The sequence below is a fragment of the Podarcis vaucheri genome (genome assembly GCF_965113315.1).
Source record: "Podarcis vaucheri genome assembly, chromosome: 6".
Lineage (NCBI taxonomy): Eukaryota > Metazoa > Chordata > Lepidosauria > Squamata > Lacertidae > Podarcis > Podarcis vaucheri.
The window spans coordinates 100,321,438-100,338,451 of record NC_138764.1 but is presented as its reverse complement, the minus strand read 5'-3'; the positions used below and the strand labels follow the sequence as shown (position 1 = coordinate 100,338,451).

The following is a 17,014-nucleotide window of genomic DNA, read 5'->3' as shown; positions in this document are numbered from 1 at the left end:
GTGTTGTGTTCCTTGACAAAAACCAAACACTGGCAATTGGACAGTGTCTTTTCTTGTGCTTGAGGGAAGCAGACTGTCTTAGTGGGTGCCTCACAGGCTCTGCGGCAGCTACAGCTTTGTCCTCCTGCACCCTGGTGGTGCTTCCCAGCTTCTGCCACCTGAGGAAGCTGCCTCACTCTGCCTAATGGCAGGACCAGCTCTGAAGTCTGCACTTTGCAAGCACAGATTTACGTTTCTTGTTTCTGCTTGAAGTCCCCACACCCCTAAAACCAGGTCCCAAGAGACAATGAACCTCCCTTTAGAGGTGCACCTGGTAGAGAGATGTGCTAGCAGGATTCTTTGACAGTTTTAAGGCAGCAGCAAAGGCTTCTATCTTGCAGTGCCTTAAATCTGTTTTAACCTCCGGTGGTGCTGGTGGTGTATTTTTAAGCAGACCCAGCTCAAACTTTCTGTCTCACCTTGCAGTCATAGATGGAGTGGTGCTTACCTGCGCTCCTTCAGGTGTGTTGCTTCTCCTTTCTGGAAAGAGGAAGGGTGAGGTGGTGGGGAGGGCAGGGCAGGAGGACCACTAGATGATGGTGGTGGTTCCTTGCCCATCTGACTGGATTTCCCCAGTCTATCTGGGTGACTTCCAACATAATAAAAACACAGCAAAACACCAAACACTAACAACTTCCTGATACAGGGCTGCCTTCGGATGTCTTCTAACAGTTGTGTATTTCTTTCTCTCCTTGACATCTGATGGAAGAGCATTCCACAAGGAGGGCACCACTGCCGAAAAGGCCCTCTGCATAATAAACACAAGAGACGTAACCAGCTGTGTTCTTAGATAAATAAGGTATTCAATTCATGTATCAAATCATAAATTTCAACGGAAGTAACTCATAAAGTTCAACAAACGAACAAAGAAGACCCAGTGGATCAGATCATTCTCTAGTCAGTTCATGCATAAGGTCCATCCGTGTAATAGTGTCTATTCCACCTGTCTGTTCATAAGGTCCAAATAATCCACATGAAAGTTTGTTACAGTTTCACAGAATCCTTTCACAGAGTCTAAGACAAGGATTTCCAGAATATTGGCCTTGTTTTGCCGTTCTGGGCTTCATCAGTAGTTAAAGCTCATGTGTGATATTACAGGACAGTGGGTCTTATGGCATAGTAGCCAACAGTGTGACGCGGCAGCTAAAAAAGCCAATGCGATTCTGGGCTGCATCAACAGGAGTATAGCATCTAGATCAAGGGAAGTAATAGTGCCACTGTATTCTGCTCTGGTCAGACCTCACCTGGAGTACTGTGTCCAGTTCTGGGCACCACAATTCAAGAAGGACACTGACAAACTGGAACGTGTCCAGAGGAGGGCAACCAAAATGGTCAAAGGCCTGGAAACAATGCCTTATGAGGAACGGCTAAGGGAGCTGGGCATGTTTAGCCTGGAGAAGAGGAGGTTAAGGGGTGATATGATAGCCATGTTCAAATATATAAAAGGATGTCACATAGAGGAGGGAGAAAGGTTGTTTTCTGCTGCTCCAGAGAAGCGGACATGGAGCAATGGATCCAAACTAAAAGAAAGAAGATTCCACCTAAACATTAGGAAGAACTTCCTGACAGTAAGAGCTGTTGGACAGTGGAATTTGCTGCCAAGGAGTGTGGTGGAGTCTCCTACTTTGGAGGTCTTTAAGCAGAGGCTTGACAACCATATGTCAGGAGTGCTTCTGATGGTGTTTCCTGCTTGGCAGGGGGTTGGACTCGATGGCCCTTGTGGTCTCTTCCAACTCTATGATTCTATGATTCTAGCTGCTTTGAGTGTGCTTTATGTGACCATAGGTTTGTTTGTTGTTGGTTCCCTGTAACTTCACTTCTCGTTCTGAGGGAACTGCCTCAAGGCCCTCAGAGCAGGACCCCAGTGTTTGGGCTGGATGATGAGGGTGGAGACACACCGTACCAACCTCCCTGCCAACCCTAAACAGATATAGGGGGTGGATGGGGGCAGAAAAGGGCAGAGTGTTCCCCTGTAAAAGGAGAAATCTTTGTGCTAACGGAATCAGCACTTTAGTGCTATGTTGAATACAAAACCAGTGGTTGGTTGTTTTTTCATTTTGCTGACAAGATCAGCTGGGTCTTGAGAGGCATACAAAAATTAAAACCCAAACTGGAGTTCTGTGGCAACACAAACTGGGGACGGGAGGGACTATTTCATGATATTTCTCTCTTCCCTCCAAATCTGAACTATAGCTTCTGCCTAATCAGGAGTATACAAAACTCTTCTGATTTCAGGCGAAGATCGCCTGCAATTTTAATTGCAACCATTGCTGTATGCATGCTTGTATTCGATTTTAAATATGAATATAACTGCTTATGTAGCTTGCACTACAGCTTGCAGCATCAACATCGACTGAGATTGCTGTCATGACCACGCAAATACCAGCTTAAGTGCTTTCTGGAGCATACAGTGGTACCTCGGGTTAAGTACTTAATTCGTTCCGGAGGTCCGTACTTAACCTGAAACTGTTCTTAACCTGAAGCACCACTTTAGCTAATGGGGCCTCCTGCTGCCGCCGCACCGCTGAAGTAAAAGAATTTCTGTTCTTATCCTGAAGCAAAGTTCTTAACCTGAAGCACTATTTCTGGCTTAGTGGAGTGTGTAACCTGAAGCGTATGTAACCTGAGGTACCACTGTATAACCCTTTACCAAGCCTTGTACCACTAGCCTGTCTGTACTGATTGGCAGCAGCTGTCCGGGGATTCAGGCGGGGGCGGGGGACATCCCCAACCCTACCTGCAGAAAGCAAAGACTCCACTTGGGCCCTTCTGCATGCAGACCAGATGCTCTGCCACCGAGCGACAGCCCTTCGCTTTGCAGAGGAGTTTGCGGACAGCCACTGCTGCTATCAACATGCGGCCGCGTCTGCTTCCCCATTCAGTTTCATTCAGCTCAGTTCTATTGTCTCCCGTCTCAATAGCTGCGTGCACCCAGGAACGGCCCGGCCCCCGATTGGCTGCTTTGTTGGCTGCCTTGATTTGCAATTAGCAGCTTGGGAGGCTCCCATTGGCTGGCCTCCCTTCCTCGGAGGCCCTCCGGGATGCATAAGTTTTTGCTCTGGACTGTAACTTTTTCTGAAATGAAAGTATCCGCGCGTGTGACTTGAACAGTTGTGCTTGGCTTTCATGCTTGTTGTTCCAAGGGAAATAGTGCTCAGGGAAAAAAAGAAAGCAAGAATGAAGCTGTGTGGAACATTCCTAGGTGCGTGTTAAACAAACAAATATGTATCTTTAACTTTTTCTGGGCTTCTTCTGTTTATTGTTTGCTTTTTTCCTGTAGCGTTGCTGCCGTTCACTGACGGATCTGTTGCCTTGCCCTGCGCAAGTTGATCCCCACACAGCAACTTCTGGGACTCGCTTTGTGTCTTTTAGCTGGGCGTGGGGATTAATCTGTGTGTAGATCAACAAGATGTCAATTAGCCAAGGTGATCAAGCCCAAATTAAAAATCAGAACGTGGGTTTGTTTTCTCGGCGGGGTGGGAAGGTGGAACGGTGCTTAAGTTTTGACATGATCTGAACTGCAGCCTGCAAACTCAAAACTGTAGCCATCAGGTTTTGTGACTGGTGGAGAAGGAAGCAAATAATGAACTGCATGTACAAAATGAAGATTCTTACCTTGTAAAGAATTTTGAAAAAGAGGGAAGGAACTAGAAAGCTAAATGAAGTTTTCATTGCAGCCTCCAGTGACTGAATCTTTACTCTTAATTTTTGGCTTTACGTTCTGTTGTGCAAATGTTATTTATGTAAAATCAAAGTGGGAAACTAATGTGTTTCTCGGTACTTTCTTTCTGTTTCCTTATTTCCTTCTCCTTCCTTTCTTGTAGTGCCAGAATGTGAAACCCTTCCATTGTAAACTTGTTGAAAGTTCAACAGGAAGAAACCTGTTCAGCGCTAGTTAAAACAATGTGTATAAGGATCGGTGGGTTTTTGAATGGGGAAGGATTGCCTGTGCAATCAACAGCACAGGAGAAGCTTTGGGGTTTCCAGGCAGATCATTTGAAAAGGAAATTTAAAAAACAAAAAAGTTGGCAGCTTTTGGGAGGAGGGAAATCATCAGATTAAAAAGATCAGCTTCCAACTGTAAATTTCTTGTAGACAAAGAACTTTTTACTCCAAGGGAGTGATTGTATACATCTCAGAGAAGGGGGTTATTAAATGGGTTCTCCCCCCTCTCCCTCTCCTTCTCCCCCCTCCCCTCCCCTCCCTTCTGTCTTGTTGTTCCATCTGCTAGGGGCTTGTGCTGGGCAGAATGTACTCCAGCCCTTCAGCTGTTCCATATACAATATTAATGCGGGGCTATTTCTTCTTGGCAAAGCGTTCTTAATTGCCGTCTGAGGCATTAAGGAAAGTCTCCCCATCTGCACAGGGCGGTTTTCTTGTCCACAAAGAAATAAGGGACAATCTTGCCTCTCTTTCCCCCATTTCGACCCCCTCCCCACCAGCCTGCTCCTTCATTCTTCCAGCTGGTAAGCAGAGAAGTTGGTACCCAATTTCAAATGCATTAAGTTTGAGGCCTAAATGACAAAAGAGTTTCTAAGAAGCACCACGGCAGCTTCACAGTTGTATGTCTGGCTCTGCAGAAAGTCATTGTTCTTTTAATTACAGCGATCTTCACAAAGGCCAAAACATTTATTTCATTTTTATTTATTTTTTTGTAATGACTCTTCTACTTCTGCAGTCTTCTTTCACATCTAGGTGGAAATAAAAACCACTCTGACTTATTTCAATTTTTCTTTTTTAAAAAATTTAATGCACTTTAGAATTCTTCTCTTTAAATGCATGCACGGTGATTTTATTCCTTGTAGATAATCATGCAAACACACCATTTTTAACAGCTCATTTTCTAATAAAAATAATATTCAAGATATGGATCATGGGATCATTTCTTACCACTCAGTTTTAAAGAAAATCTGTGAGCGTTTCCCCAAAGGTTTTCTGCCAGTATTACTAATGAAATAGTAGATATAATTTCAGAAATTCCTGGGACAGAAATAGTAACTATTGAGAAATAAAAGTAAATTACTGCAGCCTCATCACGGACTGTACTTGCTTTGCCTGTTAACAGCATCTGGTTTTCAGTTCCAAACTCTTGAGACATTTCATTTAGGAAATTGTGGTGTAATTCAGAAAGGAGCTGTCCATCTCTGAGTGCTGAACTGGTCATTCACTCAGATCCTGAATGTGGCCATTATTCCTGGTTTTAGAATTTACAGTGATGAGTGAAGATTAGAACAGTGCTTTTGGACAATTCCTGAATTTAGCACCTCTCCCCACAAGGACGTCCCATGTAACAGACAACACAACAGTTCTTCTATGCATGGAGACATTTTTGGAAGCAGTGATGGCCTGGAAACATACCATGCTGCAGGAATTACCCATATATCAAAATAAAAAAATTCCTTCCAGTAGCACCTTAAAGACCAACTAAGTTAGTTCTTGGTATGAGCTTTCGTGTGCATGCACACTTCTTCAGATACACTACTGGAAGGAATTTTTTTATTTTGACTATGGCAGACCAACACGGCTACCTATCTGTAACTGGAACCATATATTAAACTACTGCATTCACTGTAGCTACTCATGGGGCAACTGCTATGTGGCCACACTTATAGATTCATCAGAATCAAATGGCATCTTTGAATGATTGCTCATCAGACACCAAAAGCCTCTCTGAATGAACACAGGAAAACAAATGTGAGGAAGAAGGCTAGGCAGAATTCTTATCCACGTGTTCAAGGTGGCATTTTGTGAGGTGCAGGGCGAGATAGAGAGAACTGCCCACCTGCAGTCAAAAGTAATACTGTCCCCAGAAACAGCTTTGCCATTTGATGCTCTTGAATGAATAAGCAAGCCTACAGCAAGTCTGTCTGGTGCCCTCAAATCTATGGCCATTATGATGCACAGACTGGGCCCCAATAGCTTGGGAGAAAAATCACCCAGTCTTTCTGCTGGGCCACAGTCTGTGAATTGGCACAGAGAGAGCCAACACATGGAACAGTCTGAAATGATCGCCATAATCTGAGTGCGGAGCCAAAGACAACATCCTACAGGCATCCTGTTTCTTACTTTTCACTCTTCTTTCTTCCACCACCTTGATGCCTGCTTTTATGGTGGCTTTCTATGATTCTGTGTTGGCACATGTTGGGCATGATCCAGCCAGAGTTAAACTCCCGCATGTTAAAGTCCCACGGATTACATGAGGAAAACCGGGCAGATACTTTGTGATCTCCCAATGAGATTTTAAATGGCTTAGGCCACAATCCAAAACTTTTGGCCAACAGTGGCAGGACTTAATGGAATTTAGTAGCCACCATTTCAGCCAGAGTTCCACTACTCATGCCAGCCAAAGTGGAAAGTGAGGGCAGGAAAAACAATTCTTTTGTTATGCCTGGTCCCAAGCCGGCATAGCAAAGAGGCCCAGACTGAATCCATTCCTGCTGTGTGATGGAAGCAGGGATGGTGCAGAATTTATTTATTAAATTTATATACCACCCTTCATCTGAAGTTCATAGGGTGGTTTACAGAATAAAAAATACAAACAGGAAAGACAAAATACATAAAATCATAACTGCAGCAAACAAAAACCAATAATCCCCTCTCACAAAAACATTAAAAGGCCATAGATTGTTTAATCAGCCATATTGTTTAGGAAGTGCAATAAAAGGCAGAATGAGGAATAAAAATATGAAAGGAAAGGGAAAGGAAAGGAAAGGAAACAAGTGATCACATCAATGAATCCTGCACCAACCAAACTCCACCCCTTCCCTGAACCTATAATGCCCTTTTCCTGGAATTCTGGTGGCTATCACCAGCTGGGATACCACTAGCTGTAGTTTCTGGCCATGCTTGTGGCAAGTTCATTGCAGAATTCCTTGGAGGTGTCCTGCCACCAGAGCCTGGCAAAACCAAGCAGAACTGGGAGGAGGTACACCTCCACTTCATCCTCCAACATGGCAGTCTGGGGCCTTGGATTGTTTTGCCCAATTTGGGATAGATCACTCCAATCCATAATCTTCCTTTCAAGAAAAGGAAAGTATTGATTTAGACCTCATATTAGTCCATTGCCCTGTCATTTACTTTTTTCTTTTCCTTTTTGGTAAAAAAATAAATGAACTTTTGGTGCTCTCTGGCACTAAGCCTATGGTTGAGGGTTGGCAGTTTGTCATTAAGTAAAAAAGCAAACGAAGTATTAGACTTTCTTTCTGTAATGATCTTATTTAAAAGAGCATTAACAGCATATAGAGCAGGCATCCCCAAACTCTGCCCTCCAGATGTTTGGGGACTACAACTCCCATCATTCCTAGCTAACAGGACCAGTGGTCAGGGATGGTGGGAATTGTAGTCCCAAAACATCTGGAAGGCCAAGTTTGGGGATGCCAGATATAGATCAATGCTTGGTAGGACCAAAGGTCCACAAAGCTGAGCATCCTCTTTCTCACAACATCAGATAGATGACTCCTGGAAGCCCAAGACAAAAGGGTGTGGAGGCAATACCTCTCTCCTGTTGTTGCTCCACAGACATTGATACTGAGTGAAAAAACAGTGTGCCTGAACAAGGAAGTTCAGCAGAGCTAGCCAGGCTAACGGCCATTGAGAGATCTCTTCCCCTTCATGAATTTGTCTAAATCCCTTCGAAAGCCATCTAAACAGTAGCCACCTCATCATGTGGTGATGAGTTCTGCAAATTAACAATGTGTTGAGTGAGGAAGTAGTTTCTCTTGTCTATCCTGAACCGATTGTCAATGAGTTTCATCAGATGACCCTAGTCCTCTTCAGGCATCACAATACATTTAAAGTATAGCCTTAGACTACCTGTGAAATGTGAATCACTATGAGATTGATCATATGCAGGTGCTAAAAAATGTTAAGAATTATTATTTTTACTACAAAAAACGCCCAATAAAAGATAGGAGTAGGCATAATAATCAATAGACCTTTTGGGCAGCCTGAAAAACATCTTCCAGAAGGGCGCTTTGGGGTGACAATAGGTAATATTTATTCATTTTGAGTTGTTGTCCATCTTAGTCAACCTCAGTGATGCCATCACATATCCAAACTGAATTGGCTACGTCACACCATAATGTCACCCCATTCATTATGGGCTTCCTGATTGGGTAGAGTCGCCCACATGACTAATCTGAGGAGGATAATAGAGCAACAATCAGAGAGCAAATGGCACTGAAGGAGCAGCAGCCAAGTGGAAACAATGTCAGTAACCAGGGGAACTATAGTGGCGAACTACATTGCAAAAGGTGAATATTCATGACTGAAGTTTGCCCTGAAATCATGAGTTTTGACCTGAAAATCAAAACTGGTGAATAATCAAGAGCTGCAGAATGAATGTGAAGTATTATTACTGATGCAATCACTCATGCTTAGCCAGATGCTTTTTGTTTTGATAAACCAGAGGAAACATCAAACATTATTGCCATACCAATGTATTTTGATGATGATCTGGGCGCAGATCCAGCCAAATGTTCTTTGTAGTCTGAGTGACTTAGGTGGAAGAGATTTAAATGTGTTCTTAACTATGACTGGGGGGGAATTAGCCCATGAAAGATGTGTGACAGTTGGATAGGAACATGATCCTCTCGATAGTCACATTCACAAATGACATGACGTCAAGAAATCTTAATGTCATATTGGAAAAGTTAAATCTTTTTGTCGCTTGGCTCCGAAAAGCAGTAAATCTTGAAATTAGCTGTATTATCAGAGTATCCCCAAGCTGCTTAATATAATGCGTTTGGCTTGATCAATGGCTGTTCCTCCATATGTAATTGTCCCATGATCATGGACAAGGAAAAAACAAACTATACACTTTGGAGTACTTTGGAAAACAATGACATGAGCATGCGTCTCTGTGTCTCTCTCTTCCTTGTGGGTCTATGTGTTTGTTCTGAAATATATTTAAATTAGCATAGGAGTGTGTGGGCCTATACATGCACACACAATCACACTCCTACCCTTCCTACTTCCCACAATATTTTGCTTTTGTTTTCCAAGTTGCAGCATTACAGATCTGAATTAAATAGCAGTCAAGGGGACCATCTAGCATTGTTCACGGGATAAAGTTGATCCTGCCTTTCCCCTCCCTTTGATTCTATCTTGAATACAGAACAATGAAATGCAGTTAAAGCACCGTGCCTGGTGCCTGATGATAAGGCTTTAATAGAATTTCTGAATGCCAGAGGTTTAGGATGTAAAATATCCCTGTCTTCACAGCATGGTCAAAGGCGATAGAGGGGGTTTTTTTGTGTGTGTGTGTTTTTAGGAGTACTCTCAGCTGAACACATCCTTTTATGTTAATGGCTGAGCTTGCAAGAAAAAAAGGGGGGATTTCAATGTCTGAAATGGGCCGTTGCAAGTCTTTCCTGGGTTTTCTGGTCCATTTGAATACGTGCATTCAGAGACAGGCCCAAAGAGAACTTGAAACAATGTCAACTTATTTGAGCAGAATCTAAAAGTCACTTGCCTAAAAAAATAGATTGAACTTCTGAAAAAGAAGAATCGATCAAGGGATCCCCTAATGGTTGTGGTTACTAATAGAGGCAAATGTTTGGGGGCAATAGAAGTTGTTAATTTCAGAGACTGGAGTAACCTTATTAAATATGGGTCCTTAGCAGAAGTAGTATACAGTGGTACCTTGGTTTAAGAACAGCTTAGTTTATGAACAACTTGGATTAAGAACGCTGCAAACCTGGAAGTAGATGTTTTGGTTTGTGAACTTTGCCTTGGAAGCAGAACACGTTCCGCTTCCTGTTGACTGTGTTCCATTTGTAAATTGAGTCCCCCGCCGCTACGGGAAAGTACGCCTTGGTTTAAGAAAGCTTTGGTTTAAGATCAGACTTCCGGAAGGGATTAAGTTCGTAAACTAAGGTACCACTGTATTGGGCAAACCCTGCCTGGGGGAAATAGATTGCCTTACTGTTTGGGGAGGGGCTGTAGTTGAGTAATAGAGCATGGACTTTGTATATAGATGGTTCTATTCACTATTTCTCCCCCTAGTACATGGACAGGCAAACTAAGACCAGGGTGCCAGATCCAGCCCAATCACCTTCTAAATCCGGCCCACGGACGGTCCAGGAATCAGTGTGATTTTACATGAGTAGAATGTGTGCTTTTATTTAAAATGCATCTCTGGGCTATTTGTGGGGCATAGGAATTTCCCCCCTCAAAATATAGTCCAGCCCCCCACAAGGTCTGAGGGACAGTGGACCGGCCCCCTGCTGAAAAAGTTTGCTGACCCCTGACCTAGAAGCAACAGAGGCTGCTGGAAGGTTTCCCTCAAATCCTGAAGACCTGCTAGTTGAAGTAGATAGTTGTAGACTCATGGTCTAAGCCGTGTGTGTGTGTGTGTGTGTGTGTGTACAGCTGCTAGATTCTATTTTCTATGCATAAGGTTGATGGGATGGTGTCTTGAAGACTTCTGATATCCCATCAACACATACATACACACATACTAGTGCTCTAAGTAAGACTGTTATCCTAAGCACACTTACCTTGATGTTCCATTGACATCAGTTGGACCAACTTCTGAATAAACAAGCATGGCGTTGCAATATAAAGGTAGCAGAGTTGATTATGCAAGTTACTGCTCTATCCAACTTACATCTAAGTTTCAACTCCAATTCAGGTGGGGAAAATGAGTTTACTTTCCGATTTGTAAAATAGGAATTCCAATAGTCTATTTCATGGAGTTATATATGTGGGATTCACTGTCTGGGTATCAAAATGGGAAAACACCCCAACAGCAATTGTTTAGTTTTTGGCATGCATGACTTTATAAAGGGACAACAGCCAAGGATCTCCAGTGACACTCTTACAGTTTACAAGTATGCACATTTATCAGACAGAATTCTGGGGTTCTGTGTTTGTGCTCTTCCAATGAAAATGTGTGTATGTTGTATATGGTGTTTTTCAAGAATTGGTCACTGAGTCTGACTATGGTCAGGATTCATACAGACAATGTGTAAGAACCAGGTCTTTGAGGTTGGCTAGCTGTAGGAATTTGCTTTCCAGATATCCCCTACAGGCTCTTGGTGCTAATTCACACATGCATACTGATGACTTGCTGACTGTACCTTCAAGTGTTGGCTTGCATGTGTGAGCCAGGGCCTGTCAAATGATAGGACTTTCATATCATCCGATCAAAATCAAAGCACAATACTTTTCAAGGGAGATAGTTCACATGTTTAGATGATGGGCATTCCATGCTGAGGAAAGAATCAAATAACAAGCATTGTGTAACAACTTAACTTTAACTGGGGGTTGTTGTTATTGTTTTAAAAAATGTGTTTTAATTGTTGTAACCCATCCAGAGACCTTAGGGTGAAGGGTGGGTAATAATTTGTAGTAATAATAAAAATTGTAATATGCAGATGTTAACCAATTCCTAGAATTTAACTCATGCATGAAACAAAGCATATTTGATTCCCCTTTAAGTCAAAATGTTGACACTAAGACAAGGAAAAACAAAGGGGTCTTAATTTGCCCCACAAGTCCATTTTCACCAAACTGTAGTTACCCATATGATCAGAGTTTACTCAGGGAGCTGAGGCTGAATCGCAATCTCCCTGGCCATTAGAATGTCTTGGCCAAGACTTAACTAGTGAATTTGTGGCTAAGGCTTTAAATGTGAGCCAATACTGCACATTACACCAGCTCTCATTCTCAAACACACTGATATCACCTTAACCAGAATTAGAGTCTTAACTTGCCTTTCCCTCACAACAGCTCTTTGAACTAGTTTATCACAGTTGTGAGACCAAGAGAGATTTGACCAAGGCCAAACAAATAAGACAATGGCAGAGAAGGTATTTAAACACAAATCTCCAAAAGTTCAAGCCCAGTGACATATCCATTCTCTGGGCCATTTGTTACATAAATCACTAAACATATTCCTAAGTGGTTCAGAAGCCTTTCACAACAAGCTTGCTAGGACTCTTTTGATGCTGTGTTTTTAACAAGACTCACCAGAACTTTGAAGGCATTGTTCTGATAAAAATATGGCATTGACTTTTCTTCCACTCAATACTGAGATCAAGGATAGTGGCTGGCTCAACCATAATCCATCAAATATGACATCAGAGTCATATTTACACAACACACACACACATCTGTGCCACATTTCTTAGAACCAAACATTGCCTACAACCTGGTCCAGCCAAGGAAATTTGGGTTCCTGAGACAGGAAACCTAAAACACAGACACACAGATCGAAATGGGACCCAATCCATCTGAGACATTCTTTTGCCAAAGCCCTATTGAACAATGCTCTTTTGCTTCTGCTGTCCATTTCGATTGGGCTTGTGAGGGAGAACTTCCCTGTGCCTCATGGATCCAGTCTGCTCCCTCTAAGGCAACCAAATTCCTAAAGCCCTCTAGTAGAGGAAAGGAGTACTTGTTTTGAGAAAGGTGGATCTGATGGTGGAAGGAGGTAAAGACAAGAACAAACTTCCCTTTTACTAATCTGGATAAACTTTGCAGATTTTTTTTTAACTGATGCAGCAACTCCAAAATTACTATAATCTGCATGGGAAGTGTATGCTGTGTTGTGTTGTGTGTGGACATATCCAGCCAAACTCCTGGACTTTTCAATATATTAGCTCAACCACTGCTAGTCTCCCAACTTGCCTCTGGTCGTGAATTCCCCACCCTGTTCTTTATGGCGATGGGTCATCTTTTCTAACCACCAATAAACATTGTAAAGTACTTTCGCTGCAGCTGGGCTAAGCCGGGGCATCTGTCATTCCCTGCTTGTTGCTATTAGAAATTATGGGACTGTACCATAGGCTGGAAATGTGGAGGGGGGGATTAAGCTGACAGTTGTAACCTTCCCAGCTCCTTTTGTCTCCTTTGCATAAAAGGACTTTCAACCCATGCTGCATATTAATTATGGATCAGATTGGATTTTGAGGGGGGGCCGAGGGGAGATCTTCCACCTTCTGTTAGAGCCGAGGAGTGGTGGAAAGAGGGGGAAATATATTCTGGGGCTCCCTCCCACGCTCACCCCCCTCCAAAGGGAAAAAAGTCAGCACCTCCATGTCTTTCTCTTTTTTTTCTCCCCTCCTTCCTGTACTGTAGATTTATTTCACCTCGGAGAGTAAACAGATATATTGCAAGCCCAAAGGGTTGATGGGTAGTGTATTTACAAAGGGAAGGAGAAGAGCGCCCCCCCATCCACGTCCTCCTCCTCCTTTCCACCGCCCCCCCCCCGCCATTCCCATTAATGAGAGCGATCATTAAGTGAGACACTGCCTTTAGCGAGCTTAAAGAGTTCACACACTAAAGACTTATCAGCGGTTTTAATTGAAAGCTACGAACCTTCTTCCACGCATGTTCCCGGCGTAAGGAAGTGGGGAGGGGGGGCCGCTTTCAGCAAGTGCTCTCTCTCCTCTCCACCTCTCCCCCCCCCTTTCCAACCTCTCCACCTTCCAACTCTCCCGCTCCCCCCCCCATCTCCACCCACCCACCACCCCATGTAAATTTCATGATTGCTTTCCGTGATGTCATTTTGAAAAGAGACAGACAATAGGCTGTGAGCAAAGGTAAGTCAATGTTATGCTCTGGTGTTTGTTTGTTTGTTTGTTTGCGCGGACAAAAGGCACATATTTATCAACTGTGTATGTGTTGATTTTTAAGAAGGAGAAAATATTAATAAGCAATGATCGTCGTATTCTTCGGGTGGTTTCTGGAGGGTGGGAAAGAGAGTGTTTGAGAAAAGAGAGAGAGGAAAAAAATTATATATATCCGGATAGTTCTAGAGGTTGCCCTGATCTGTAGGGATCGCTTTGGAGGAACCGTCCCCGTGGTGGAGGGGTGTCTTTTTGTATTTGACGGCCTATTTGCTTATTGTTATTTTCCACCCCCTGTTCCTGGATCTTTGATGGCCGAGTTTTTCTCGCGGGCGCGCTTTGGATCTCGTTGCAATTGTGGAAAGATGACTGGAAGAGCGAGAAGAGACGAAGACAGGGCAACGGGGGTGGAAAGGCGAGATCTTCTTTCTTTCCTTTTTGCTCGCTGCCTTTAAAGTTTCCCAGCATTTCTTTTTTTAAAAAAAAAAAGTAGAGAGACTAGTCTGTGGACTTTGATACTCTCTCACCTGGGGAGGGATCCCAAAGCGAGGGAGAGAGAGAAAATTGCGGGCGGAGGGAGAGGCAACCGCCCCGAATGTCTGTTTCGTTCCCTTACTTGACACACTCCCGGAAAAGTTACCGCCGTCCATGGTGCTGAAATTCCCTGTTTTCGGGTTGAAGTTGCAGACAGCAGTTCTACGGTCTTGCTTTCTCTTTTCTGGCAATCTCGTGCGAATCGGGAGGAAGATAATTTGTTGTTGTTGTTGGGAAAGATTTTAAAGATCCATTATTTCCCACAATTCTTTCCCCCCCTTCCCTGTATCGGTGATAAGAGTGGGAGACTTTACTGTTCTGTCCTGATGTTCTAGGGTAAAATTAACAGGGTAAGGTTAAAAAGTAAGAGACTGTTTTAAAAGTGTCAGGCATTTAGGAAGTCAAGTTACTTTGCAGCGTTAAGAATAACAACTAGGGGAGTGCTTGCTGGTTTTACTAGTTTATGGCTCTGGTTTTCTGTGTAATTTAGCTTCCCTTCCACATATATAATGTCCAGAAACAAAAGGGATATTTTACTCTTTATACTTCATTGCTTTTATTGCTTGGGTTGTTTGGTTATTTCACTGCAGGCAGCTCCCCCCGCCGCCGCCCCCGTGAAATGATAAGATTGGGCAGGAAGTATTTAGGAGTTGGGGCTTCATTTGGAGCCTTTTCCATGACTTTCCCATGCACGTCTGACAGTGCAATCCTATGCACGCCTTCTCAGAAATAAGTCCCATTGTTTTTGATGGGGCTTGGTCCCGGGTGAGTACAGGATTGCAACCTCAACCTCTTAATCAATTGTTAGGAGGTAGGATTTAATGGAAGTTTTTAAGGACCAGATTGACAAAGCAGAAGATGACGATATTACACCAAAACTAGCATGGGAGGCCTTTGTCTGTTTCTGAGCCATTTGTTCATTTCCCATTGGGAGGTCTATTGTTGAACTGGAGAAGGGTTGTTTATTTTCACATTCATCACAATTCCCTGTTTTGAGCTGGAGGCTGGACTAGCTGGGGAATGACCCACGGTTTTTCATGACAGCTATTTCCTACCTCTGCCAGGGGAGGAGGAAAAGGTTCCTGTATGACTCAACCAGCTGTCAACACAAGTATTATAATTTTGTGTTCTTGCTCTCTGGCTGGGTCCCATTTGCTTGTGGTTTCTTGGAGATCCACTTTGGGCGAAGTTCTCTGTCTCTCCAATAATTACAGCCAGCCTCTCTCTCTCTCTCTCTCTCTCTCTCTCTCTCTCTCATTGGCTCATCTGTTCTTATTATCAGCTTCCTCCATATGTCTACTTTAATTAATGGCAGACAAAAGAAGAAGGAGAATGTGTGTGTGTGTGTGTGAGAGAGAGAGAGAGAGAGAGAGAGAAGGAAGGGGGTCATTGTAGGAATTAAAGTTTAAGAGTTGTCATGGCTGTGATGGGGTCACAGAAACTGGAGACAAAGATTGCTGGGTGCTTGCTTGTATGCACGTATCTTTTGTAAGGTCATACATATTGCTCAGAAGGCAGATTATTAACGGGGGGTGCAGTTGCAGGACACTCAGCAGGGAAAACAAGACTGCTTTGCTCTTCGCCTAACCTGTGAAAGAAAGAAAGAAAAGACTGGCGTATGCCACAGCTACAAATGCAGCTGGCAAAGTACTTTCTCCCTTCTGCTAACCTTTTGTTAAGCATGCTTTATTCCCATTGGCTTTGCTAGGTTGTTGATCGTGTATTAGGAGTGTGTATATCTCATATGTCTACAGGAGAGGAACAGATAAACATCTGAAGGCTAGCCTCTGGCCAGCAAAAATAAGAATCAAAGTTGTGAAAGCAGGCCAGTTTGCTCACCCCAGGAGAACCCTGGGAAGGTTGTGTGTGTGTGTGTGTGCTTTGTTTGTTTTTTGCTGAAGGTTCACTAATCAACTCTAGATCTATATTTAGACCAGTATAAATAGCATATCACATAAGGAGCCAGGATGCAACGTCTTGGAAGAAACCAATAAGGGTTTGTTTCCTTCTCTTTCTTTTGAATGCCTGTGAATATTCAACTCTGTGGCAAAATCGCATGCTCTTCCCCCGAACCCCCCCCCCCAATGGAACAAAATGCAACTTTTCTATGCAGGAAAATCATAGCGTGATCACGCACACAGAGCCATTGCTTGATTGTTAACAGATATTAAAATAGTCCCCCTGCCACGTCATCCTGGCGTCATGTGGTTACTTGAGGGTATTCATTGGATGATTCCTTTGAGTCGGAGCCATCTATTTACCTTCCTATCTAAGCTCCTGACATTCTGCCCCACTTCCCTAATGTTCCGTCATGCTGAGCTGTGACCAAGAAACAGACCCTGGGGTGGGCAATGCAAGTGGGGGCAGACTTAGTTCCCGATGGCTCCCGGTCAGTAAACACAGCTGAAAGGAGGCAAAGGCAGAGGGACCAGTAGGGACAGGTGGCAGGTTTGGATCCTAGCTCACCCACTCCCGTGGAACTTGTGCATGCCTTTAATCCTGTCATCTAAATAAGTGGCAGCAATTATTTCCCAGGAGAAAAGTTACGTGCTGCACTTGGGAGGTCAATACCTTTCCACAGCCTCTGATAAGTGGGATCCCACCTCCTGAGAGGAGCAGCAAGTTTATAGGGGTGGGGCAATATGTTTTCAACACTACCCTTCCCTCGAAAGAAAGAAAGAAAGTTTAGGGAAGAGGAGAAAGTAAGGAAGGAGTGTGGACCTCATACCTTTTTCTCTTCTTCCATCTTGAACTTACTTTCTGGGTTGAGAAGGAAAAGCCTTCCTCATCTCCTCCTCCAAGCCTGAATGCTATTCTGGTTCAGGAGAATGGGGAGCCAGGCCAGTTGTAAGACAACAGGTCTTGTC

At 43.5% G+C, this 17,014-nt stretch overlaps 1 protein-coding gene across 4 annotated transcripts in view; it reads left to right on the top strand.

Annotated features, from left to right (window-relative positions):
* The first annotated feature begins 3,162 nt into the window (after positions 1-3,162).
* Positions 3,163-17,014, top strand: part of MYT1 (myelin transcription factor 1) — a 175,697-nt gene continuing 161,845 nt past the window's right edge. For 3 of the 4 annotated variants that reach the window (XM_082225857.1, XM_082225858.1, XM_082225856.1), the window contains exon 1: positions 3,163-3,241. In XM_082225857.1, coding sequence (XP_082081983.1) covers positions 3,166-3,241 — 76 coding nt within the window. In that variant the 5' untranslated portion in view covers positions 3,163-3,165. Of the gene's footprint in view, positions 3,242-13,144; positions 13,587-17,014 lie in introns of those variants that run through there. The other variant, XM_082225859.1, reaches the window with a different exon arrangement.